The 26,824-nt window shown below is 40.3% G+C and overlaps 1 protein-coding gene across 8 annotated transcripts in view; it reads right to left on the bottom strand.

The window, feature by feature from the left end:
- Positions 1 to 459: 459 nt before the first annotated feature.
- The window catches only part of MARK1 (microtubule affinity regulating kinase 1), a 71,304-nt gene continuing 44,939 nt past the window's right edge, over positions 460 to 26,824 (bottom strand). For 2 of the 8 annotated variants that reach the window (XM_083496069.1, XM_083496073.1), the window contains 11 exons: positions 25,410 to 25,646; positions 25,202 to 25,321; positions 18,848 to 18,947; positions 17,607 to 17,719; positions 15,925 to 16,078; positions 14,212 to 14,405; positions 12,301 to 12,401; positions 10,654 to 10,815; positions 8,938 to 9,192; positions 5,730 to 5,774; positions 460 to 2,589 (listed from right to left, as the gene is read on the bottom strand). In XM_083496069.1, coding sequence (XP_083352195.1) covers positions 2,235 to 2,589; positions 5,730 to 5,774; positions 8,938 to 9,192; positions 10,654 to 10,815; positions 12,301 to 12,401; positions 14,212 to 14,405; positions 15,925 to 16,078; positions 17,607 to 17,719; positions 18,848 to 18,947; positions 25,202 to 25,321; positions 25,410 to 25,646 — 1,836 coding nt within the window. In that variant the 3' untranslated portion in view covers positions 460 to 2,234. Of the gene's footprint in view, positions 2,590 to 5,729; positions 5,775 to 8,937; positions 9,193 to 10,653; positions 10,816 to 12,300; positions 12,402 to 14,211; positions 14,406 to 15,903; positions 16,079 to 17,606; positions 17,720 to 18,847; positions 18,948 to 25,201; positions 25,322 to 25,409; positions 25,647 to 26,824 lie in introns of those variants that run through there. The other 6 variants (XM_083496068.1, XM_083496072.1, XM_083496071.1 and 3 more) reach the window with 4 other exon arrangements.

Genomic DNA, 26,824 nt, shown 5'->3' on the forward strand with positions numbered 1-26,824 from the left:
GCTTGTGAGTGATTAAGATAATTTGTTTAGTGTTTTGAGAATTCATCAATTTTACTTGATTTTTAGATGATTAAAATGTTTACATTCTTAAGTTTAATAACCTATCCAGAGCCATAGGAATTGGGCATACTAAGGAAAATCTCAACAACAACAAAAACAGCCCCAAGTTCCTATCTGGGATGAATTCACGCTAGGACCTGGGGTCCTCTAAAACTGAACCATGCCCCCTCAAAAAAAAAAGAAAAAGAAAAAAAGAAACAAGGCCAAGGTTGGGGAGGGGAGGCACTTGGGTTGGTTTTAAGAAACTATTTGGAAATAAAATAAACACACAAATCTAAACACTTTTATAAACCTGCAACCACCAACTCACCACCACCTCCCCTTGCAACCCTTCCTCAATGGAGCCTCAAACCACCCAACCGGCACAGTTAGCGACAAAGAGCAAAAGACAAGGGAAGGTAGTATGAGAACCGTTCAAGTAAGTTTTTAATAGAGTGCACCAGTGAATGTGAAATAGGATGACTTGCATCAAAAAAATTATTATTATTATTATTATTTTAAAAAGGAACACCAGATAAAAAGGGGTACAGTTCTTTCTTGCCAAAACACCATCCTTTTTTCTTCTTCTAAGGCAACAATACACGTTCATTTCAGAACAGAACTGTTACAGGAGAGCTACATCACAGTACAGTACAGCATGTCAAGTCCATCTGTCAGAAATCCATTCTCAAATGGCACATTTAGCTACACTTACAGCCTTCTAACTTCGGGTTACAGAGTTTACCACAGCTTCTTTTTTTCATTTTTGTTTTTTAAATAAAGTGACAATTTTGAATGACTTTTCTAATCTTTACAGGGATGTGCGGATGGGGCCCGTATGTTGAAATTACAGTAATTACGACATTAAATAACATTGCACAACCAACCGCTATGATTAATTGAGTACAAAATAACAAATATTAAAATGTACCAAGTACTAGTGGTTTTACATAGTTTATATATCACCAATTATGAAGGAGTTTTCTTTACTTCCATAGGCAAATGCCTACTCACAGCTGCACATTACAGGCATAATGATGTGGAATAAATACAAGAAAGTGGGCAAAATATTAGAAACACAAACAAGATATATGAGAACAAAATTTGTACAATCATGTAAGTAATAATCTATTGTTATAAACCATGTTTGCTCAGCTGTAAAGTATATGAAACTGCACGTACTGGAGCGTGGGATGGGGTGGGGAATATTCCAAAAACCAGTTAATTCCTGAGGTGTCATTTATTAGCTCTTACAATTGGGCAACATTTCAGAATACCTTGTGCTATGAAACAATGTATTTTCATAAAGTGGGATTTGTGAAGGCAGAGAACAATAGTATTTCACTTCATGATGAATGAATATGAACTGTACTTCTATTCTGTTGCTACATTTGACCATATGTCACAAGAGCAATAGTTCAGTCTTCCCAAAAACCTTTTTTTAAAAAAAAAAATGTTATCAAGACATGATTTCTGTTCCCCAACAAGTTTCAAGGGGCCAGAGGCCAACAAACTCAGAACCCCCTTTTCTTCACTGTAAGTGCCAACACTGTAAACATGGTTGCATTTTTATTTTTTATTCTGCCAAATAAACACTGTTCTATAAAGGAGGCTAAGAGTGAAAGGGAAGCAGGAAAAATCTTGTATACAACAAAAGCCAATCTGTCCGTGACTAATTCAATTTTTATATGCAATTTGTTTTAAAGTAACTAAAATTGTTCATGCTACAGTTGTGAAAACATTTTTTTTTGTGCATTTCTACTATGGACGTAGTTTTTAAAAAACGCATGGTAAGAGGTAAGAATTATAAAAACCACAAAAAATGTAAATAATGACCAGGAAGAACTTCTTAACTCAAAGCAAACACACTTCTGTGCTGATATCTAGACAACTATACAAGATCTGCATTTAAGCCTTCTTTTTTTATTATACAACTCTATAAACATAAAATGAACAAAATGCTCTATATACTTACCTGTACATGTGAACATAACTTCTTCAGCTACAATATTTTTTTTCCTTTTAATATAGGTCATACTGAATTTAATTTTACAATTCAGAATAACTATGTATAACCTTATTGCAATGGGGCAATTTCTACATGGGGAGTTTCACAAGCCAATCATGTTAGGCATAACCAGTACATTCAGAATGTAAGCTAGACTCTTCCCTGATCCCAGAAACGTTGTTGCTCTTTACAGCTTAAGCTCATTCGCTATTTTGGATGCAATGTTTTTAAAGGCAATAGAAGTCCCGGATATTCGCTTGAAGCGGACTCCATTGAGTGACAGGCGTGGCAATTTACAAACTTCCATCTCCCACTGGACGAGGCTGTCTTGTCGTGCATCGCCATGGACACAGAAGAGCAGGAACCTCTCTTTTTGTTCATAGTCACAATTGTTAGCGTCTAACACTTTTCGAATCTCTCTCATCATATCATTTGGGTCCATGGAGCTTGTGGTCTTCATGCTCCACGTGAACCTCAAAGACCGTGGCTTAGAATCTTTACCATCTTCTTTTTCTCTGTCTTTTGGTTCACCAGAAGTGCTCCTGAAAAGGGAAACATCATTTATATACCAATGACAAATTAGGGAATTACACTTAAGCACCAGACAATTTAAAAATGCTCTTGATCAAAATTATCCTCGCTTAGTAGAGCAACAAAAAGAAGTTTCTCAACTATCAACTTGGTTAGGCTCTCTTTAGGTCTCATCTTTAGGGAGATCACCGAAACATTGAAAGGCCACACAAAACAGAAGGCAAGGAATGCTGACAAAAGCAGGGAAGAAAGGAAGCCACCTTTCATTCATTAGTAATTAAAAAATATTACCCTCTTTTACAATAACAGCTTATTTTGCAAATTTAAAGTTGGAAGTTGAGAAAGTAAGGGAAATAATTTTGGGTGATTCTTGCCTAGAATGCCTCCTCCAAGCAATAATATATCAACCTACAGAATTAATAATATGAGCATCTCTTAAACAACTGGGTTGCTTCCTTCTACTGTCCAATTTTATAAATAACTATAACTAGTTTATCTTTAAAAGTTGGCACTTAAGGGACACAAATCCATAAAGAATGTTTCCTCTCCATTCAACCCCAAAGATGCACAATGATAGGGTGGCAGTGGCAGAAATGCGCTGTCATATGCAGCATGGCTCTCCGTCATATCTGCCATTACCTTCTGTGCAATACAGAACATTTATGAACTCAAACCAATCATTGACAGGGAATACACTGCTTCCTATTATAAAGTATTTCATAATGTTTTGGCAGCATCTTCCGCAAATTGTTTTGTGATGTAATGGGGAAGAAAACAATTGGGCAGTTCTATCATATGCATGTTTACTAAGTACTAAGGTCAACTGAGTTCAACAGGACTGACTCCCAAATAAGAGTGCACAGAATAGCAGCCCTAGCAAAGTATGTTTTTTTATTTTATTTATTATTATTATTATTATTAGTTATTCTTTCAGCTAAAACTTCACCACACACTGTCTGCCTTCAAGGGTCCCAGGCTTGCTGAGAATTATTCAATGTCTGTTTAGACATCATTTAGTATCTTAAAGTCCTATGATATTTCCAACATCACATGAGGAAATAAGCTGTGGAGCAAGGAGCAGTGCAGTGGCTTCAGCCTATCAACTGGAATGTGACAGGAGAATGGAAATATTTTATCACCGCAAAATGTACTGCTTATACACAATACATCATGTTTACGTGGTCCATAGTTAGTTACCCTCTGCAGAGCTTCTAAGTCCACTGGCCACCCTACATCTGAAAAGTCACTCCCTAACCAGAAGCATTTCAGGGAAGGATATTTGGCTAGGAGCTGCCGTAAGAAGAAAAATCAGAAACAAATTCCAATCCTGGTGTGCATTCCAGAAGCATTTTGTAGCCTGCAATGCATGACTAAAGGGCAGCAAAATGATCAACCATTGGAACTTAACTTTAGTTTTCTATCAAGTAGATTTTTCAGCATCTAAGATGTTAGGAGCTTTCTTGCCTGTGATAGTGGGTGGTGGTGGTGCACACACATGAATGTGTGTGCTCACACACATACGCCCTGGGGACTAGGCAATGCTATTTCAATCTTTAACACCTGCAAAAGTTAAGCAGGATGACACACCCCTTTTCATTCAGAGCCCACAATTTCACCAGCAAGTGGAAAATGTGACTGCTGGCGAGCACTAACATCCCGAGCAGCACTTTCAACAACGATACATACATGTGCATAATGAAAATGTAATGTGGTCTTCCAGTAACAACATCTTTTAGGGAAGCTTACTACAAAGGTTGATAGGATGGAGGGATCAGTTACTAAAAGTATAGAAATGGGGGTTCATGGTCTTTCCAGCATATAATACTGGGAAGAATATGGACCACAACATCTCAAAGGAGTGGTCAGCAAAAAGGAGATTTACGTATTCAATGTATAAAATGCCAATTGAATACTAGGCAAAATAGCATTCATGTAGATCATCCCTTCCTGATATGTAAACCACTTTCAAGAGGAAACCACCCCCCACTAAGTTTGCTCAGATTGTTAAAGAGAAGCTTCACACACAAGCTGTGTGCTGAGGAGCAAGCTTTGGGTTTGCATGCCAGGCAGCACATTGCCCATGGAATAAAAGCCAACACACACAAACATTCCTAGGATACACCCCTTGTTGTGAAGCAGATGAATGGGGGCAACTTACTTATGACTCTCGGTGTGTGTTTGTGTGTAGTGTCCTTGGTTCAAGCTAAGCAGCCTGCAAGCAGGATTCGAGTAAGGCATCAGCCCAAGGCTAACTCCCACATCTCCAGAGTGTGTTATATAGCAATCTTTAAAAATAACATCCTTCTGTTTTTGTTTTATATATACCATGAGTGGGCAAGCTTTATCAGCCCAAAGGCTACATTCCCTTCTGAGCAACCTTCCAAAGGCCACACGACAGTCGTGAGCAGGGCCAGAGGCCAAAGTGGGCAGCGATAGGAAAGTAAATTTCACTTTTTGTAAAGTAGGCTAAGTTCCTGCCCCTCTATCCTCCATCTAGGGAAGCAAGAGTTGTCATCAGAGTTCAAGGAATTCGAGGACACACTGCAGCCAAGAAAACACACTCAAAAAGAGTGTGAAGCAGGGCCAGGAGGAGGTGTAGCCTGCGGAGAGTTTAGAGGGGCAAATAATTAGTTATTGAGGGCTGCATTCAGTCCCTGGGCCTGAGGTTCTCTGATGCATATACTCTTATTAACCCCAAAGGATTTGCCAGCACGTTTTTTTATTTTAGTATTTGTAAAAAGCAGAGGCGTATGGCAGAAGTGCATATTAGGCAGTTGGCAAAGTTCTCAGAATGGCAATGTAGGATTTTACTACGCAATGAAAGATAATGCTTGAATATACATAGTTGTGGGTTTTTTTAAGCTGTGACCTTGCAAACATTTAGAAGGGAGCGGTTTCCCAAAGTGGACTTGCTGAAGTCTAAGAACTTGCAGGATCATAGCTTGTTTTTTGTGTTTTTTAAAAAGTTATTTAAACTTAATCGTATAGTATTTAAAAGAGAAATGGGGAATTTAACTCATACATAGTATTTTTTAAAAGACACGTTATTTAGAGACTCCTCTGTTTTACATATTAGTTTAAAGGCTTTCAGAATCATAAAGCTTTGAACACAAAGGGACCTAGCAGCGAAGTATTAATCGTGGCTCCTCACCTTGAGGTGTCAGTTCTGCCACTGGCTTCGCCTTCACTTGGATCCCTCAAAACAAAGTTAAGGTCAAGATTTTAATAAATGGTTAAAAAAAAAATGAGTCAAGAAAACCGGTTATCCAGAACAAAGTTAAAATTACTTTTGAGCAAATAGCACGAAACCATCATTTACTAGTATTTTTTAAAAATAGTGTTTTTCCAAAGCTGCAGTTTACTTTCTCCCTATGAAACTTCAGTTTATTTTTACCCTGGCTGGGTAACTTCAGATTGCCCCTCCCCTCCCCCCTTACACCGTGAGCTTAAAATAGCCACGCTCAAAAGCCAGAAGCCATACGGCAAGTATGCTCCATTCTTTCCTTTCCCCACCCGACTGTGTATTAATGGCGAGAGACCACCACTGCAGTCAGCAAGGAACTTATCCAGACAGGGGTTCTTACTCACGAAGATGCCTCAAACAGTTCGCTATTAGCATTTAGCCATGTGCTTTGCCATGCCCTTAAGTCATAACACAGCAGCACATTTGCCAATTGTGTTAGTTATTTGCAAATTAAGGCCTATTGGATACCACCTAAAAACATACTAAAATTTTCCACCTCCCAACTTTAACAGCTCTTATTTAAGGGCTCAAAGACACCACTTCTTGCAACATCTGCAGAGTGTTGTATAGCCCGCCCCACACAATAGTCCATCGTAATATTTAAAATGAAATCAAATATACAAGTATATCAGACCTGTGTAGCATGTGACCCACCTAACCAATATGCAGCCCATCTGCTATGTACTAGGCCACCAACAACAGGTGAGGTCTCTACCCTTTCCACAATGGATCAGCATCCTTATCTCTAAGCCAATTTGAATTTAGACTTTACAAAACCCCATGAGCTTTCACACCATTCTCCTCCCCACTGCAAAGTCAACAGGCCTATGGGAAAACTGCACATCCCACAGGCTATTTGCACTTGGCTCACTGTATACCAGCTTGCCAGGCTCCCTTCTGCTTGCTGCTGCTGACCAGCACAGGCAACAGCCAGTTTATTTATATTTTTATTTTATTTTTTTGGCAACAGCCAGTTTAAGTAGAGTGCAAGGAAGACAGTTCTTCTCCAGCGCCGCTTAAAATCCAAGCTGGAGAAGAACTAGTATATGTGCATCATAATTCTCACCTTGAATTCGACAGGACCATTCTGAACCAGTAAACCCTGTATTTCTAAGTCAGACAATAGAAGTCTTGGCACATCATTTTTGACAACTATCATCTTTTGCAATCCCAGGCAGGCACTAAAAAGAGGGGTTTTTCATGCTTCTTGTGGGCTGCTTTCAGCTTGGTGGGTCACAAATTGTGCAGGGCTGATCTACACAGAACATTCCATAAACTCACCAGAACACTTTGAGAACAAGCAGCAAATAATTCTTTCTAAGGTATCAATCATATGCTAGATAAAATATGCTTTATTACAGTATTTTTTTAAAAAGTACTTCTGATTCCAGCACATATTTGTACACTACTGAACACTTTAAGTTGTAAGTGAAATGTATTTCTAAATATATTCAATTAAAAGGAGACAATATTAATGCAAGCTGTGAACATAACTTAAAATTAGATGTAGCTGTTAAAGAACACAAAGATGACATGACTTTTTCCAAGTATCTGCACATGTGGCGCCACAATGTGTGAAATCTGATGAGTTGTCAAGTGAGTTCTCTATTTAACAGAATCATGGAAAGAATTTCAGAACTGGAAACTGCCTTATTATCAAATGCCACTGATAAGGTTCACAGGGCAACAAAGTGACTAGCAAAACTCCTAATGATTTTAGTGAACCTCACCATTACCATACAAAATTTTAAAGGAAGTTACAGGGCTCTGGATTCAGAAAATGCCATTTCAAAATGACAATTACACTTAAGATGCTAGCTAATTAAGTTTTAAGTTAACATTACGGGGTCCAATGTACACCCCAACAGGTTACACGTTAGGCTGTGTTTTTGGATTATAATATCAATAAATGTTTAACTGTTAAACTAGAGTCCTTTTGAAATCAGTAATATCTTTAGTTCTAACAGCAGATGGATATCGTCAAAACAAACAGTGTTGAATGGGTCAAGATGAATGGGGAAATTAGGTTTTTTTAAATAAATAAATAAATAAATACTTGGGGCTGCTCCAAGCAATATGAATTTCCTAACCCTTTCCCTGTAGGAAATTGTCCCATTAAAGAGAGAACACATGTGTATTTTGCTACATTTGTGCATAGTGAGAAATCCAGAATTGCAGCATGTTCTCAGAATTCGGTCACCGCCTGTCATGAAGGATATTGCAGAGTTGCAAAAGGTTCAGAAAAAGGCAATCAAAATTATGACGAGGCTGTAAAACATCCCAAGAGAAGGGCTGCAACTTTTGCAACTTTCTAGTTTAGAAAAGAAGTTGAGTGAGGCGGGACATGATCGATAGGGAGAGGGTTCCCCCCCCCCTTATAATACTGGAACCCAGAGTCAGTCAATGTAGCGGAATGCTGGAAGACCCAGGAGAGACAAAAGAAAGCACGTCCTCACATAGTAAAGCAAACACAGGAGTTTGCAAGTTGAAGATGAAGTAAACGGCCATCAACTTGGACAGCTTTAAAAGGGAATTAGACAGAGTTGTGGAGGAAAAAGCTATCAATAGCCACTAGTCATGAGAGCATTAGAGGTGGTATGTTTCTAAATACTAGTCGTGAGGGAACCCAAATGGAGAGTGTCCTGCTTGTGGGGTGTGAGACTAGGTGGGTCTTTGGTCTGGTCAAACAGGGCTCTTCTTATGTTAAAGTGTCCACATGCCAAAAATGATGCTCACTGCACATGATGGTGCACATACCATTTTTTCCACACAAATGAAAACCCACGTATGAAATCAGTAACATTAGAACCAGCCTTTAAGTGCTAGGATGCCTGTCAGCATTTTCAGGGACACTAGCCAAAGAACCAAGTTTTTCATACCTATTGGATTTGAACAGTACAATTTATTCAGTAAGTTTTTGATTTTTTTAAAAAACGACATGAATACAGAAAGCTGTCACCACTACTGTATCCTATCATCTGATTTTACAACGGCTTGAATGAGGGGGTTCCAAGCAGTTGCTCATCCAGGCGCTTACAAGGCTTGCTTCTAACAATGTAACGTCCCATTGCACCTTCCATGTTACCTGGAAATGGAAATGACGGAGGGTACTAACCTGCGGACAAATTTGGAAGTTATTTTGCTTATAATGCCAGTTGACGTCCCCCTTCTAGTTTGAGCAAACGTGCCTGTTTCGTGTGACGGTGAGGCAGGTGGCCCGTTGTAAGTGGCGTTGCGCCGCTCCCGTAGCTGCTCACCATGGAAAGTGCTTCGGCTCGAACTCCCTCGAGGAAAACGGGTTCGGTCTGGAGTGCTAGTACTAATACTGTGAGCGGATGGGGAAGCAGCAGGTGCCCTTTGAGTTGCACTGCTGGAAAGCCAGAAGTACGTTTGAAAAGCAAGGGAAATAGAAAGAGCCAAGTCATGAGAAACCTTCAATATGACTAGCACATCTCAACATGCACTATCTTGGGATAACATGAGCCGTACGTTTTTATGTACAAAAAGTCTCTAAAGAGATGAAGAACAGTGGAATATTTTAATTCAAAGTAAGTTTGTAGAAAGAGTAAAAGCTTGGGAAAGAGAAAATGCATCTTCTGCAACAGATACATCAGGTCTTGCTGCTATTTCAGAGGTTACATGGGATTTTTCATTCTAATGGGAAGAGCCCAAATGGAAGTAGAAGAAAAAGCAAGGAGAAAAGGGTTTAGTGGTATTTGATATTTGTGAGTAAATTTTTTGTCATGATAAAGTGGTGCACTTAAATACACACACACACACACACACACACACACACACACACACGTGTTGGTTTTATATGCATGAGATGGATAGGATTTGGGGCTAGAACTAGAAAAAACAATTCCTACCTCCAAAGTCTTTTTTAGTGGTTACAGCAGGCTTCCTCAAACTCTGCCCTCCAAATGTATTTGGCCTACAACTCCCATGATCCCTAGCTAGCAGGACCAGTGGTCAGGGATGGTAGGAATTGTAGTCTCAAAACATCTGGAGGGCCGAGTTTGAGGAAGCCTGGGTTAGAGCTTAGGCAAAGACTTGGGAGACCCAAGTTCAAGTTCCCACTCAGCCTTTAAGAGGATCTAGGGCCAGTCACTATCTCATAGCCTGATCTATCTCAAGGGACTGTTGGAAGGATAAAATGCGGAAAGAACTCAATGTATTACTGTTGTCCTAAAACTGGGGGTGGGGGACTCCTGAGCTCCTTGCAGAAAGGATGAGGCAAAATGTAACAAGCACCTCTTTCTTTCTCCTACCCATTCCTTAGCTTCTTGTTTCTCAAGGGCTCCTTTGCATCCTTACTTCAGCTGCCTTGCCTCTGACTTCCTGCTTCTTCACTCACCTGCCTCACAGGGCCATTTTTCAGTCTGATTTTAGAAAGTTACTCCTGTCTCTTGGGCAACTATGAACCATCAACCCCAGACAAACTGTTGACTTGCCCTTCACTCACACCGACAGCCAACATCCTGCCTTCCAGATGTTGTAGGCTACAACTCATATCAACCTAAGACAGTCATGATCATTTGTCAAGGAACATGAGTAGCAGTCCACACAGCATGGGGAGGGCACAATGCTGGCTTTTGGTGAGCTAGAACAGTCATAGTTTCATTCACCAAAGCAGTTAGAATGTTTGTGAATATTCCAACACCATCACGTAAACTCAACTGATTGATGCTAAAGGCTTCAGTATCACAATATACAGTAGACTGGCAGAGCCTAGCACTTCTGATGTTGTGCCTAAATACCTATGTTATGCACATTTGTAGAACATCTGACCATGCAAAGTACCACACAAATGCTACATATTGAAAAATACCTTGGTCGATAAGCTTCAGTGCCATCTTTGATAGTTGGGAGTGTAACTTTTATAGGGTGGCCAGAGGCAGACATGGACTTCTGGTGTCGAGGTCGTGCTGATATTGCCGAAGAGACAGCGGAGCCAGTAGAGGAGGTACTGCTTGCAGACATTTCTGTTAGGCTTTCATCATAAAAACGAAAGCAGGAAAAGGAATATCTTGAGATAAAATGTTCTAGTAAATTAGTTGCATGTGGAACCTTTGAACTACTGTTGGATCCTTAAGAAAAAACTGATTTAGCCAAGACATGGTCAACAACAGCTTCTACTGAAAAATGTCTTAAGATTGCTTTTCTTTGGCCCATTCAGGTAATGGACATACACTTTTAGGATTCCTAACCCAAATTAAAACATATGAAAGGAACTTGCTCACTGGTGTGACCCTTTCTGTACTTGCTGGGAACAAATGCAGAAAGAAAATAGAAATTAATAGTATTATAGATATTCAAGGGAAAATAGGTGGAAGCAAAAGAATTTTGAACTTTTGGCCACTCATCAAAACAGCACAGAATGCCTCAATAAAAAGTAATTAATCTCTCACCAAGTCCTATCAATTTGCATAAATAAAGAAAAGCAAATGCAACTGGCTTTCCTGATCAATCACAGTAAATGTTTTGTACTCATCTGCACAGCTACTCTTGATGAATTATCTCTACCATTGTATCCGATTAAAAGGCTACTGGTAGCACTTTAAATGAATCCTCTAGTAATTTCAAAGTGCAGAGAGAAGAACAAGCCACAGCATGTATTTCAATACAAATAGAATCAACTCGGGAAGAGCACAGAAAGCAACTATTTAACAAGAGGGACAATACGGGCAAATGGAATTAAATAATTTCAGTATTCAATAATTTTTCTCTTTGCTGCTTCCCAGCATCTCCTTCATGATACCAAGGTACAGATTTTTAAGTATGTGCAAAATTAACAAGTCTAAAAACCTCAGAAACAGTTTTGCCTGAGTTCCGTGCAATTGCCATAAAACTTAGGGATCAAGCTGTGCCATCATAATGATTAAGGTTTTAAATGATAATTTTAGGTTATATGTTAGTGACTAAGCTTTAATTTATATATTTTTAAACTGTTGCTATATCTGCATTGTCCCTGTTATACCTAATTGCAAATTCAAATGTATCCCTATCGTGCTTTATTACTTCCTTGATATTGTACGTGAGCTGGAACTGGTCTGTGACCGAAATAATAAAATTCATTCAGTTTTGCCTGAGGCAGGAGAAAGGGGCACAATGACAGCTGACACTCAGGGAAGAATGAAACAGGCCACAACTCTACTGAATTTTGCTTGACATCTTATCATTCTGGCCAATCCAGGGCAGGGACCAGAACACAGCAGCCGAAAGAAGATAGATGCCTGCCCAAGCCTAAACATACCCAACTTTTCTGGAGACATTTAATAGCAGAAGACTGTTATAGGCTGGTCAGCGATACCCTAAACTCTGGGGGCTTCCTTTTCCCTCTCTAGTTGCAAGACCTGCTTAGGCTGAGTTTCTGTTTCCAAGGCTTGCTAAACTATGTTGAACGTGTACATGAAATGTTCCTTTAAGTACCAGAGCAACATGAAATCTTAATTTCCGCATGAAACAGGTTCAGTACCTGTTGTCTTTCCCATTCTGAATGGCAGAATAGCGATCTGTAGAGCGTTCACAGACATAGGTATTTCTTCGTGTCATGCCAGTCCCAGAAAACACATTATTCTAGAAAAGACAGGGAAATACAATTATTATTAAAAATACGTGACAGAGTAAGAATGCCTAAATATACAGCACATTAGCGTATGTATACATTCTTCGATGCATTTGGGCATCCCATGTTATTTAGCCATGCATTTTCTAATTTACATTGACTGGTAAAAATGTTGCTCTATTTTCTGTTCTAATAGACAGGCCAAAAGACACAATATAAAAACACAGAATAGTCTGATGTGCCACAATTTTAGCAAACAATAGACTAGAGACACAATCCATTTTTCTGAAGAAGAAAACATAGCAGCTGTCGCACACAGATGAGCCCTGAAATTGCTATTCTACTGCCCCGTTAATTCAAAAACAGTTTGAAGATTTGTTAAAACAGCATTTTAGATGAGAAACAGTACTTCCCCCCACCTTCAACAGCTCTCTTGGGGTGGTGGTGGGGGGCAGGTGTGGAGACAAAACAAGAAAGTATAAGCAACCCAGATCTCCTCCTTTTAAAACGGTCTTGTGCAAAATCCTCAAAGTGCATTTTCAGTTCATGGGAATCTGGAGAGCATGTTGGTGCTTTTGAGCTGGTATTGCCTTCTAAAAATAATCAAGGTGCACTTTGAACTGTGACCTTAAGCCACAAAGCACAAACCTGGTCCATGAACTTAGATCAGGCATAGGCAGATGCTTTGTGACTACAACTCCCATCACCCCTGATCACTGGTCCTGTTAGCTAGTGATGATGGGAGTTGTAGTCCCAAAACATCTCGAGGGCCGAGTTTGCCTATGCCTGACTTATATAAACAGATGGGCAAGTGTGAAAGCGGAAGCACTTCTACCATGCCTACAATGTAGCGTGCAGCGTGACTTTTTGCACAGACAACTTGCACAATTCTCTCCCACATTTAAAAAGGGGGGGGGGGGAGGAAGCTGTGCATCATCTATGCATACAACTGCATTGCACAATGCACTGTAACTGTGGTGGTAGCAAGAACCATACTTGTTTTCTCACCTCTACTACAAAGAGGCTGCTTAACAGAGTGTATGACCTATGGCATTGTTTCTGTTCTCATCCATCCTATTTCCCTCACCATAGAGAACTATGCACAAGAGCAATATCATCTAGTGATACTGAGTCCAGCGTATGTGAGCAAGGCCAAGAGAAGAGAGCTCTGTTTACAGACTCAAATGCTTAGGTATTATTTGAGAAGAACAGGTTTTCAAGCACTGGGAACTTCTAGAGCCAAACTAGCAGCTACAATGAATATAGTGTCCTGAAGGGAAATGCAAATTTGTATAGCCCCTGGCAAACAGCTTGTAGTATTATTTCCCAATTGCCTTGGATCAACTTTCCTCACAGGGAAGAACACCAATTTCGATAGTCAAACATTCACATATTAAACAGTTAAGCTGCAGTTTCATTATATAAGTGGGTGGTTTTTTAAAAAAATGAAGAAGCAGGCCTGCAGTGGTGACAATGAGTTCAGAGAGTGAAGCAACCAGGGCAGTGAGAGGCAATGAGCACAGTGAAGGAACAACCCACAGGGCACTCCAGCTGAAAAATGCCAGGATGTAACATTACCTGCAAGCTCCTTCCTTCAGCAACCCAGGAGCCAATTGTCACACTCAACTATTCTCCCCCCACTCCTGTTTTTTTTAAAAAAGTATTTAAATGCTGGACTGGATTTCTGAGCCCATTTCTATTAGTGTATGCCAGCATTTAATCCATTTGCAGAAGAGAATCATGTAGTTAATACAATAGCAACAATTGTTATTGTGGTACAGAAAACATTTGACCCCGTCAGTGAGCAAAGATCTTTCTTACACTTGGAATAGTAGTCGCTTTTTTCCTTTCAGGGCCCACCAGTGGACTTGCGGCCATTTCACCTTTGGACCCCACTGTAGTGCTGCTCAGTTTACGTGACACATCTTTGTCCCATTCCTCTTTGTGTTCACTCTCCACACTGTTTGCCTGAGCTCTTTTTGAATACGAGACAGCGGGAGGAATCGATGGGCCAACTGTCAAACAAAGGTAACATCAATGAGATGGTGCTCTCTGTATCACCTTCAATCAGTCTGCGCTGGTACTAAAAATAACATCCAAGGAACTAATTCAAATAAGATGCTGGTGCCACTTTACGAACCTGAGATATTGTGCACAGAATATGCCTGAATACAAATGAGTCATCAGTGCCTTGACTGAATAATTCCACACACCTTTAAGCTTAATATTTACTATTTGTTCCCCGTTAATTTGCTAATATGCCATCCACATTGAAAACAATACAGAGGCATACTTTAAGGTTACTCAACTGGCTTCCATTCAGAAGCCTTCAATGATACAGTGGGCTGCCACCTCATTTGTGGATCCATAATACAATAATTTCTCAGTTACAGCCAACCAATTTCCCAGCGAAAGTGGAATCATTACCATCAATTCCAGTTACAAAATCAAGAGTTTTGCATAACCAGCTAGCAATGAATGACATCACTTTCTAATCATATCTAATCCACTTTCAGAAATTGCTAAATTATTTGCCACAGTTTTCCTTGTGGCAAAGAGTTCCATAGCTCAGCCTTTCCTCAAACAAAAGACAGACATTTGCACCTTCACTCAGATTGCAAGGTATTGCTGGTGCTGGCACTGGCACTGGTGCAAACCAAAGGTTATGACATGGCTGGGAAGTCTTAGCTGCTAGATAAGGGTAAAGCAGAGGATGCCTGGATTCCATTCGAACATTTCTCCTTCCACTGAGCAGATGATTGGTGATGTTTTACACTTCACTAAGGAATTCCTTCTAGCATCAGTCAGCTATGGAAGGTAAGTGAAGAGAGAAGGGGTTTCTGGCTGCTCCCAGTTCACCTGAGTGTAGTTTCTGGCTCCCTACATCATTCATGGTTCTCTATACTGGGACACTGTCTCCCTCCTTTAAAGCAAATCAGAATATTTTTTTGTCCAGTGTTGTTGAGACTGCAGTACCTAAGTCACAACCCAGAATATCAGAAGCAAATAGTCATCTCCATTACCGAAAAGCAACGTTCGACAAGCACAAAGGTTTAAGAGATTGTTTGCTTTCCATACAAAAAGCAGGAAAGCCTCAGGTTGCCCACAGGGAACCAGTCTTCTGGGCTGTGGCCAATGGTTCGCAATTTTATTCAGGCATATGGCTGTTCTCTCCATGGAAATAAACCCATCCATATCTTCTAATTAACCTTTCTTGAAAAAATTACTGCACTGCAGATATCCAAGCTCACGTTTTAGATTCAAAGCAATGATGACAAATACAGAGCAGTTTCCATTATGCAAACAGTTAAAATAGCTACAGACACCAGAATAAATGCAAATGATAATTAACACATCTGTCAACTAACCCAAACTATATTTACCATGGAAGGATCACATGATAAAAGCACCATGGTGTGATATGAAGCAGCACACAAGTAATGCACGAAGAGGTGGCACTGCTAAGCCCAGAAAACATGGCACACAGCTTAAAATTGTATTTTGCTACTTTACTTGGTTGAATGCCATCCCCACCATGTTCACTGAAGCGACGTTGCTTCTGATTGGCTGATATGCTCCGCTGGACCTTCAGGTGAGCAGGAGATTGCATAGAACTGTTGTTGAGGTCACTGCTGGGTCGAGATCTTTGACTCAGGTTACTGCTGGACAGGGACTCGCTCCCCTCAAACTACAAGGATAAGTGACAATTTAGAAAGCAAAGCCATTTGCATCTCTATTTTTGAGACAAGAGTTATTTCCAATGTCACAAAACTCAATACAACATTTGCTATCACAGGGATGCAGACTGGGCACTCTCTGTAGTCACCTTGGCACCATTCCTTTTTCCCCCTTTTCCTTTTTTACACTGAAAAGCAAACCCAGAACCTGCCATTGGCAGCAGGAATGCAGTTGGCAGAGAGGAAGAAGACACTTTCCTCATTATGGACAGAAGAATTTTAAGTGGGTAAATGCCAGAGAGGCAGCCTCTCCTTCCACTTTTTATGGCATCCTCCTCCAAGGCTACTTTTTCGTAACAGAAGGAGGGGAAAAAGCATCAAGGGAAAGAAAGATGCAGCTACATTTCCTCAAACTACATGCTAATAGATGTAAGGATACACAATCACTTATCGTGATTTTATGTCGTGAACCCCCCTGAAATCTACAGGTATAGGGCGGTATACAATTATTATTATTTTTAAAATAAAAATCCTATTTATGCATCATACCGGTATAACCAGTCCCAGAATTAACTGACATTTGTGAAAAATTCGACCCAGTTGACAATTGTTGCTGTAATTCACAGGTTGGCAATCTATGCCACCATGGCAGGCCACACCCAAGTGTTTGGTGGAACCTCAAGCTCACTGGCAGAGATGGAGTGCAGGGGTGGGGGGTGGGGGGGAGAAAGCACAGATTGGAACAGGAAGACAAGCGACAAAACCAGCACCGCAGACAAATGCTGTCACTACCATCTTAATCATGCTCCCCACCTCAATTATTATTACTAACGTTTAGTAGGATTTATGAACCACTTAATCAAAGAATTCCAAAGCAAAACAATTATTTGTTTTGGGATGGAATGGCTTTGCTGGTTTATTTGGTTTTATAATTAAGTCTTTGGCTCATTTTGATAGGCATACTGAATTGCTGCAAACATATAGATTAACTCAGCAAAATATACAAATGGATATACACAACTTGTTCATGTGTCTGGGTAGGCTTGTCAAAATGGAAATGTTTTTAGCTGGCATCTGAAACAGTGCAAGGATGATGCCAGCCCAGAGCACAGGGGTTTCCACGTTGGCCCTATCTTGGCATGCATACAGTGGGAGAGGGGCCAGCAGAAGTAACACAGTGGAGTCATGTTTGTCTGTGTGGCTCATGTCTTGGATTAACCTTGCTCTACCCAGTCCCCGCTGACCACTGCCACAGGCATGCAAGAACCAGTGGTGGGCCCTGCCTGGGCCCCCACACTTTTCTTAGTTCAGGTGACTTTCAACTTACGCGGGGATTACGTTCCAGGGACCCCACACATACGTGAAATGCATGCTTATGAGTCCATTCTAGCAAAAATGATTGATGCATAAACTCCATAGACTCAGCAACCCAAAGAGTACATAGGCTGGTCAATAAGCATGTCTCAGCACTGTGTTCAATCCCTTTAGAAAACAACTTCAAAACTAGCAGATAAATAAATATAGGCAACTATAAATTACCTCAGGTGGTTTTCTGCCTAGGAGCAGATAAGTAGCCATGACTTCGTCATATTTTTGGTTTACTAAAGAGTCGTGAATTTCATCTCTTGCAAAACCCATAGTGACCATTATATCTATCAAAAACAAGACAGCTCAATTTTATTATTGACAAGACATATTTAAAACGTGTCATTAGACAACTTCTGATACTTTTTTTTATCCACAAAACTTCTACTTAAGTAAACACAGTAGAATAAAGTAGGAACCTAGAATACTGTTCACAAATTTACTCTAAAATATAAAAATTCACCTGACAGACCAGTTTCACAATGCTTGCCATGTTCCACTACCCTCTACTAGTTAACATTTATGTAATGGCAACAGAGTCTCTACCCTAAACATATACAGTCAAAGCTTGGTTCTCGAACAGCTTAGTTGCCGAACAAATCACCTCCCAAACACCGCAAAGTAAGTGTTCCAATTTGTCAATGTTTTTCGGAAGCCGAACGTCCAACGCAGCTTCCACTTGAGTGCAGGAAGCTCCTGCAGGCAATTGGAAGCCACGCCTTGGTTTTCGAATGGTTTCGGGAGTTGAACAGAGTCTTGGAATGGATTAAGTTCAAGAACCAAGGTACCACTATACAGAATTGAGATCTACATAAAATAGGAAATAAGAGATTTAGGGGAGAGGGATTGGATTACATATAACATTCCAATCCTCCAAGCATGGTCCAGATAATTAGGAATGTGATATGGGCTAGCAGATTCAGGTTCAATTCATTTTTTTCCCAGCAAGAACATACTTTGTCATTACCAATGAATTAAATATCCCACCAAACCATGACTGAAAATTATTGTAAAGTGTGTTTTATCGCCAGTTCTGGTTAGGAGGGCAAATGCAAACCATTGTTTCCTACTGGAAGTGAGAGGAAGAGGAGGGTAAGACTATGAGCTTCCTGGATGTTGCTGATCCTCCAAACCATGGCATGTGAACTGGAACTAATGAATCATGTGGCAGTGGAAAAACAGGTAAACTGAGACTAGGATAATTCAGGAAGATTTATCGGAATTGTTCAACATTCACTGTATAAAAAAAACTGGGTACATGGCAAACTAATCCACCGAATTAACAGAACATTGACAAGCATTTTCATTATTGTTAAGCATGAATCTGCGGCACACTTAGTGAAAGAGATAAAGAACTGGACTAGGGAGAAACAATACAGCTATAGATTGGAATGACTGGGGTAGCCTATTCTTACCTATTCTTTTGGTGTCATTAAAATCTGGTTCAGGCTCCGTGTATGGCTTTAATTCTTCCTCTTCATGACCAACATTCATCCATCGGTCCTTCATTATTTGCTAGAAAACAGAGCAAAACTGAATCATTGGATTGGTTTTTTTATTGACTCCCAAATCAATACCCAGTTAGTGGGGAAATCTGCATGTTTATTTATTTAAAATATAAAAACTGCTTTGAAGCGTAAGTGAAAAATGATCAGTGGGGACCAATCAGTGTTCAAAAGACATCTTCAACTGCTGGTTAAATAAAAATGGGTGCTGGACAAATGGACAGGGAGTTACATAAAGGAGGCCCTATTAACAAGAAGGCTCTATACTTTGATGCTTCCCATCTCACCTCTGGGGTAAGGGTTACTCTTGAGCAGCAACCCTGCAGAAGGTTTTAATAGTTGGACAGGATAATACAGGATCCAGTTACTTGTTGAAGCACATTCTCCCATACCAACCACCCTATCTATACCCTGTGATCAGCTGGTGATAGGAAGGAAATTCTCACTTCCCTGCTGGTAAGCACAGATGGTGGAAGCTCTGCAGCGTTTGTGCTGTCAAGTGAACACTTTCTTATTTTCCCAGGCATTCTGGGTAAATCAGCGATTTCCACTTGTTGAGTTTTATATTTTCTTGCACTGCTGTATTTTACTGTTCATTTTTTTTAACAATTATTTTTAATGAACGTATATTCCCATGGTTGTCTGTATATTTTGTTAACATGCTGGAAACTGCCTTTGGATCACTATGATGTGATAACGGGTGATCTTTAAATTTTGCAAATAAAACAAAACTGGGGAAAAGTTCTCCTGGCCCTAAGTGGTATAGGATTTTTTTGCCTAGAAATAAAATGGTAACCGGGTTAAGATCTTGGAATACTGGAAAAATATTTCCCCTGCTATCAGTACAAAAGGCCCTCTTAAAAACACATTATAGTACTCCAATCTGGATGTTAGGAGAGCACAGATAACCATGGCCAAATCTTGTTTTCCAAGAATAGCCACAATCGGAGTAACATCCAAATTTGGTTGAAGGCATATGACTTCTACTGCCAAATTAAATTGGACCCTTCAACCCCAATGCACAAAACAAAGAACAACTCAGGTCCAAGGGTTAGTGTTAGCCATGTATTATGTACAGAAATAAATTTGGGGAAGGACCAGCGATAGTGTGGATACTTTGCAAGCAGAAGATCCCAAGTTCAGTCTCCAGCATCTTTACACAGAAAGTAGCTGCCAGTTCATGTAGCCAGTTCTGAATGAGATGGACCCAGTTTGACTTGGAACAAAACAGCTTTCTATACTCATGATTAATTCACCTCAAACAAGTCAATAGTACCATTTTTGCAGCCTAAAGACTATTTTAGGTTGTCCATTCTTTCAACTGAAAATATATTTTAAAATTATCCATAAAAATATTAACTATATGGAAGACTTAAACTACCATCTAAAGTACGTTGAACTACTTTATTAGCTTCTATCTGTATCTACAAATGTTGAATTAATAATAAACATACGTTTTTGGCCTTTCATGCTGAATCCATAAAAGGACCAAAGATATATAACAGCTTAATTTTCCTTAAAGGAGAATTGTCCCCTGCAATTTACCTTCCCTTCACATTCATATGAACGAGCAAAAGCTGCTGATATTTCGGCTACAGGAAAGAAAGACTTATTTGGGGAACTGCTTCACTTCTCAGGAGACAGCTCCTATTTTGAAAGGGTTTTTACAACAAGCCATTGTTCTTTCATACCCAAGCAAAAAGCAGAAGTGCTGCGACACCTTACGGATGAGCTGTTCAGAGGTTTTGCAGACTGTGACCTTTGAGTACACACACCCGCTCCCCCATGACCAATTTCCCTTTGAAGCACTGAAGCACTTTTTGTCCTCCTGCTTTTGGCTAATGTCTATGCTGCAGGATTTTGTTTTAGTGGGTCGCACTGAAGGCATCAGCTTGCAATGCTTGAGTACTTTAAAACATACGCTTTCCTTGCTCAAGTTTCTGAGGAAGCATTATTGAAAATTCTATGTCCATAATAGAGTCTCTACAACAGCAAAAAAGGTGTCCTTGTCAAACTTCATGTTCAACATTATGGATGAAATTCAATGCTTATCTTATTCTTTGAATGCTGCTGTTCTACTTCTGGAATGGCTTTTAATCCATTGGTGGTTAAACAAGGGCCTGCTGGAACAGGCCAATGGCCCATTTAGTACAGAATCCTGTTCTCACAGTGGCAAAATGGGATTCCTCTGAGTAGCCCGCAACCAAGGCCTGAGTGTAAGCATGCTCTTCCCAGCAACAAGTATTCAAAGGCATGCTGCCTCTCAGATTGGAGGGACAAGATAGCCACAAATTTGTCAGATCCTATTTTAAAGCTATCAAAGTTTTTGGCCATCACTACTGTATTTTCCCACGCCATAAGACGCACCTGACCATAAGACGCTCCTAGTTTTTTAGAGGAGGAAAGCACACACAAAAATATTCTGAATCAACTAAACTATTTAAAGCAGCAAAGCAGGTGGCTCCTGTCCACTTTGCTGCTTTAAAGCGAGCCACGGAGGAGGGAAGGAAGGGGAGCCATGGCTCCCGTCCGTCCCCCCTCCGCGTCTCGCTTTAAAGCAGCAAATTTAAAACAGCAAAGCGGGTGGCTCCTGTCCGCCTTGTTGCTTTAAAGTGAGCCAAGGAGGAGGGAAGGAAGAGGAGCCGCCCGCTTTAAAGTCAGCTGCGAAGGAGGGAGAGACAGGAGCCATGACTCCCCTTCCTTCCCTCCTCTGTGGCTTGCTTTAAAGCAGCAAAACGGACAGGAGCCGCTTACTCGTACCTCCTCCATGCAGCATTCGGTTCATAAGACACAAAGACATTTCCCCTTACTTTTTAGGAGGAAAGGTGCGTCTTATGGAGCGAAAAATATGGAACTTCATTTGGGAGCGAGTGTCATAGCTTAAGAAAAGGAACTGATCTTCTCCAGTTTTCCCTTCCCTCTGTGGTCCTCTGTTCAAGAGGGTTGAGAGACCCTCCAAAATAGCATGGAGGAACCAGAGAAAGTAACTTCTCCTCTTACATTGGAGGACAAATCAGACAGATCAAAAGGATTTCACCCTTTGCTATTAGAATATAGTTCTGAGTTTTGGAACACAAGGAAGCCAGACATATTTTTTGCCTTTTTAAAGAAGAATGACATCTGGGCAATTTAAATATAATGAACCCATGTTCTGTCTGACCACATATGTAGCAGTATTCCAAACTCCATCTGAAAAAGTGCACAGCTGAAGAATTCAGACCTAACTGAAAGCAAAGTGTGAAATCTTTTCAAAAATTATGCTCTCAAAAATCGCTCAGGAGTATTTTAATTCTCCTATTAAATGTATAAAGTAAAATGCATACGAAGTGCATGGTAACTTCATGCTCCTTAGGCAACATCTGAATTAAGCATATACAGTGGTGCCTCGCAAGACGAAATTAATTCGTTCCGCAAGTCTCTTCGTCTTGCGGTTTTTTCGTCTTGCGATGCACGGTTTCCCATAGGAATGCATTGAAAATCAATTAATGCGTTCCTAGGGAAACCGCCTTCAGACCAGGTCCGGGGACAGTCTGTCCCCGGACCTCTTCTGAAGGCTGGGGGGGGGACAAGGGCTTTTCTTCCCACCCCCAGCATTTTAAAAAACCCCGGGACAGCGGAGGACTTCTCCGCTGTCCGGGCGATCTTAAAATGCTGGCGGGCGGCATTTTAAAATCGCCCCGGACAGCGGAGGACAGCAGAGGATCGCTATCTCCCCGCAGCCCCTTGCTGCAAAAGACGTCCGGGGGCAGCGGGAAGCGAAGCGCTTCTTCCCCGCTGCCCCCGGACGTCTTTTGAAGCAAGGGGCTGCGGGGAGATTGCGATCTCCTCGCAGCCCCTTGCTTCAAAAGAGGTCGGGGGCAGCGGGAAACTCTTCCCGCTGTCCCCGGACCTCTTTTGAAGCAAGGGGCGGTGGGGAGAAGCGATCTCCCCGCAGCCCCTTGCTTCAAAAGAGAAGACCCGCTGTCCCCGGGGCAAGCTTCGTTTTGCGAAGCAAGCCCATAGGGAAATTCGTCTTGCGAGGCAACTCGAAAACGAAAAAACCTTTCGTTTTGCGAGTTTTTCGTCTCGCGAGGCGTTCGTCTTGCGGGGTACCACTGTAGTGCTGTCTGTTCAACTTTAGTTTGGCAAAGGTTGCGGGTGAAAGACATATTGCAGAAACGGTATATTGCTACAAAATTGTCCTAAATAGTCTCACTGTGCAAACATCAAAACACTGATAAAGCCTATAACTAAATGTATTAAATTTCAAGTTAGGACACAAAACTTAACATTCTAGTGCTATTTTAGATGAGCAGATGCCAGTCAAAATAACATCTTAAGAAGACCAGACAAAGGCTCAGATAGAATCATTTATCTGACACAATACCCATATATAACACAGCACTTCACACAATTACTGAACAGTGATTCTGCAATGGCCTTTTACCCCCTGAGACAATTGCCCTGTGTTTCACAGGAAGACAGAGACAGTCCCTCTCTTCTATAGCATTCATGCACTCTGCTTTGAACACAATGTCCTGGCAAGAACCCATTTTTGAACCAGCAACATAAAATTCTTTTAAGGCTGTTAATAGTGAGACAGTATTAACCCGGGCAGGAGAGAACTAACACAGCATTACTGGGCATAACAGGGCCAAGTTCCCAAAACTGTATCTAGGAGGATTATCAGTAGAAAACACTATTTAAAAATGAAAATGAACACAACCTATTTATAAATACTGGTGAAAAGTCAGCATAGTGCACTGAGATCTCACCACATGCTGGCCACACAATTTAAACCTATAAAAGTAAGAAACTTGTTGAAATCTGAACACCCTTAAATCTGGCATTCTCAGATTCTGTGCACTGTTCTTCTGCCAAGTTTTGTGCCTGTGCTAGGCTGTTACAAAATACAGCAAAACTACAGAGACCTGAACATTAGTATTACATTTTTAGTCAGCAGTATCCTTTGGACTCAACCATTTTGAAGTTTGTTAAGTGAATATTAACATCCTTGAGTTGACCGCCTGTGATCCTAATTACACCATCCTATATAGACATGAGCCTAACAATGAGTGCTACACATCAGTGAAGCAGAAATTACTCATACCCACATTCCACTGGCAAGCTACCAGACACAGAATTATTCAGTACAGAGTCACAGCTGATCAGGGGTATATCTCCCAGCTTGTGCTCAAGTGATCTATGTCAGAAAGTGATTATATGAGATTAATTTGGTGGAACACCATCTTCAGCTGCAAACGCAAACCTATGAAGATGAAAGAAAGGTCAACCGATGACTAATACACATTGTACTTCTCAAGCCATTTTATCATCTGCTGTACTTTTACTGGGCATTAACAAGCAGTAAATCTTCCATGGATGCAAAGCCCAGAGGCCTAGGTGACTGGCTGCTTTAACTTGCTGGAATTAATACATAACCAAAATATTTTTTCTCAAATGCAGCTCATCAACTATCATAGCAAATGGGAACCAGGTACTCATATGGAATCTGCTTCTTTTAAAACTCAGCTGTCTTTACTATAAAAACAAGTATGCATCATTGGTTTTTGAAGAACAATTAACCTTTCTTACACTAAATGCACTAACTTTATCTGTTAAATTAGTACAACGGACACTTACACTGTTTTCAGCAGAAGCACAATTAACAACATTCATTTCATTTTTTGTGGAAAGAAGTGATACAACTACATGGCTACATAAAAAACACCAGCATTTCATAGTTTGATACACTAAACAGGATATTGTATCTTTGTATTCATAAGAATAAATATCTGAGAATATTTTATAATCCACATTTCAGGCAGTTTTAACATGATCTTTGTTATTTGTGCTTTGCTCCAATCCCGAATTTAGCTGTTTAATCATATGCTGTTCATTTTGTCAGACCATTATTATGTCACGTTACTGAAATTCTAAGCCTGAGTATATTATGAGAGCTTTCACCAGATCAAAGAAATCTTAGTCAAACAATTACACAAATTTGTAGTTAATCGCAAACTCCCAAATTTGCATGTGTAAAAAGGATTACTACAGAAAACAGCTTTATTTTTTTAAAAAATAAAGGCTTTAATTTAACAACGTACTAGGATCCATAAAAAAGCCATTTTACCAAGAAAAACGATATTAAAAAAAACCAAAACAGTGAAGCAGCCTGTGGTAGCATATTCGGAGAAATGTAGGAGTCGTCTATTCCTTATAGGATTTGAGTTATTCCAATGAAATACAAAAGAGAGGGGAATGGGGGAAGATCACAATACTTACTTCTAAGCTCCCTCTCTTGATTGGATTCAATACAAGTAGTTTTTTCAGTAGATTTTCACAGTCCGTGGACATATAGAATGGTATCCGGTACTTCCCCCGTAATACCCGTTCTCTCAGTTCCTTTAGAAAAACCAGACAAAGAAGAACATCTACTATTGAGACAGAAAAATTGAAGACTAGACTTAGCCATTTCAAATCTCAACTGTACCTTTAAATTCTGACCATCAAATGGCAACGATCCACTGACTAGAGTGTAAAGAATGACTCCGAGACTCCAGACATCCACTTCTGGCCCATCATATTTCTTTCCTTGGAAAAGTTCAGGGGCAGCATATGGGGGGCTTCCACAAAAAGTGTCCAGTTTGTTGCCTATAGTAAATTCATTGCTAAAACCAAAATCTGCAATTTTAATGTTCATATCTCCATCGAGAAGAAGGTTTTCTGCCTGAAAAAATGAATATAGAATTTTAAAGGTGAGTATCAACACAACAGTTCACCATACCTTCATTACGAGAAGAACTAGTCATTCTACAGAGCTTTGTGTTTTGCTATATGTTACAACATAACAGGTAATCACCAGTACTGAGAATGCAGAATGTTCTGGAACAGCAATTGTATATAAGATGTGATCGAATATACATCCTTTCATGATGAGAAGAGGGAAGGAATTTTTTAAATCTTGTATAGATTTTGTAAGATTTAGCAGACAGTCCACCTGCTGCCATCAATGGGACATGTGTACACATATCAGACACAGTGCAATCCTATGTATGTCTGCTCAAAATGTTTCATTGAGCTTAATGAGCCTCAATCCCAAATATGTGTGTATAGGATTGCAACCTAAACAGCTACAGAGATAATGTTGCCCTGGATCTTTGGAGAATGGAAAAATCTAAAAGAGAAATTAAAATACAGTGGTGCCTCGCAAGACGAAAAGAATCCGTTCTGTGATTCTCTTCGTCTAGCGGTTTTTTTGTCTTGTGAAGCAAGCCCATTGACAGATTAGAGGATTAGCGCTATTAGCGGCTTTTAGCAGCTTATCAGCTTATCGGATCAGCTGATAAGCGGCTTAGCGGCTTAGAAAAAGGGGGGGGGAGGAAAAAGAACCCGCAGGAACTCGCAAGACATTTTCGTCTTGCGAAGCAAGCCCATAGGAGATTCGGTTTGCGAAGCACCTCCAAAACGGAAAACTCTTTCGTCTAGCGAGTTTTCCGTCTTGCGAGGCATTCGTCTTGCGGGGCACCACTGTAATGACTGGACTGTTTAGGAATTAAAAAGATACAGGCAAAACAAATGAAAACTCATATAGTGATTCCTATATGAAACAGAACCAGGTTTTTCTTTTGTCTTTCCCTCTTTCCTGCCCCTTAGTCAGTTGACTCCATAAAATGAATCAGGTCTAATGCCATCTTCTTTAACAATTATACCTTAAGATTGCTGTCAGCTCCAAAGGTTTGCTTCTTCAATGTTAAGAATGTGCACTCCTCTAGATTCAGATTTTCTCACTCAACGCTTTTTCAGTGAATCTCACTGTTCCTTATTCATTAAAAGCATTTGCGCTCAGGATAACTCACTGTGACTTCTATCTCTAAAGGATCACATAGATGGGCCCATAGTCAAAGG

Source organism: Podarcis liolepis, assembly GCF_965112155.1.
Source record: "Podarcis liolepis genome assembly, chromosome: 3".
NCBI classification, from domain to species: Eukaryota; Metazoa; Chordata; class Lepidosauria; order Squamata; family Lacertidae; genus Podarcis; species Podarcis liolepis.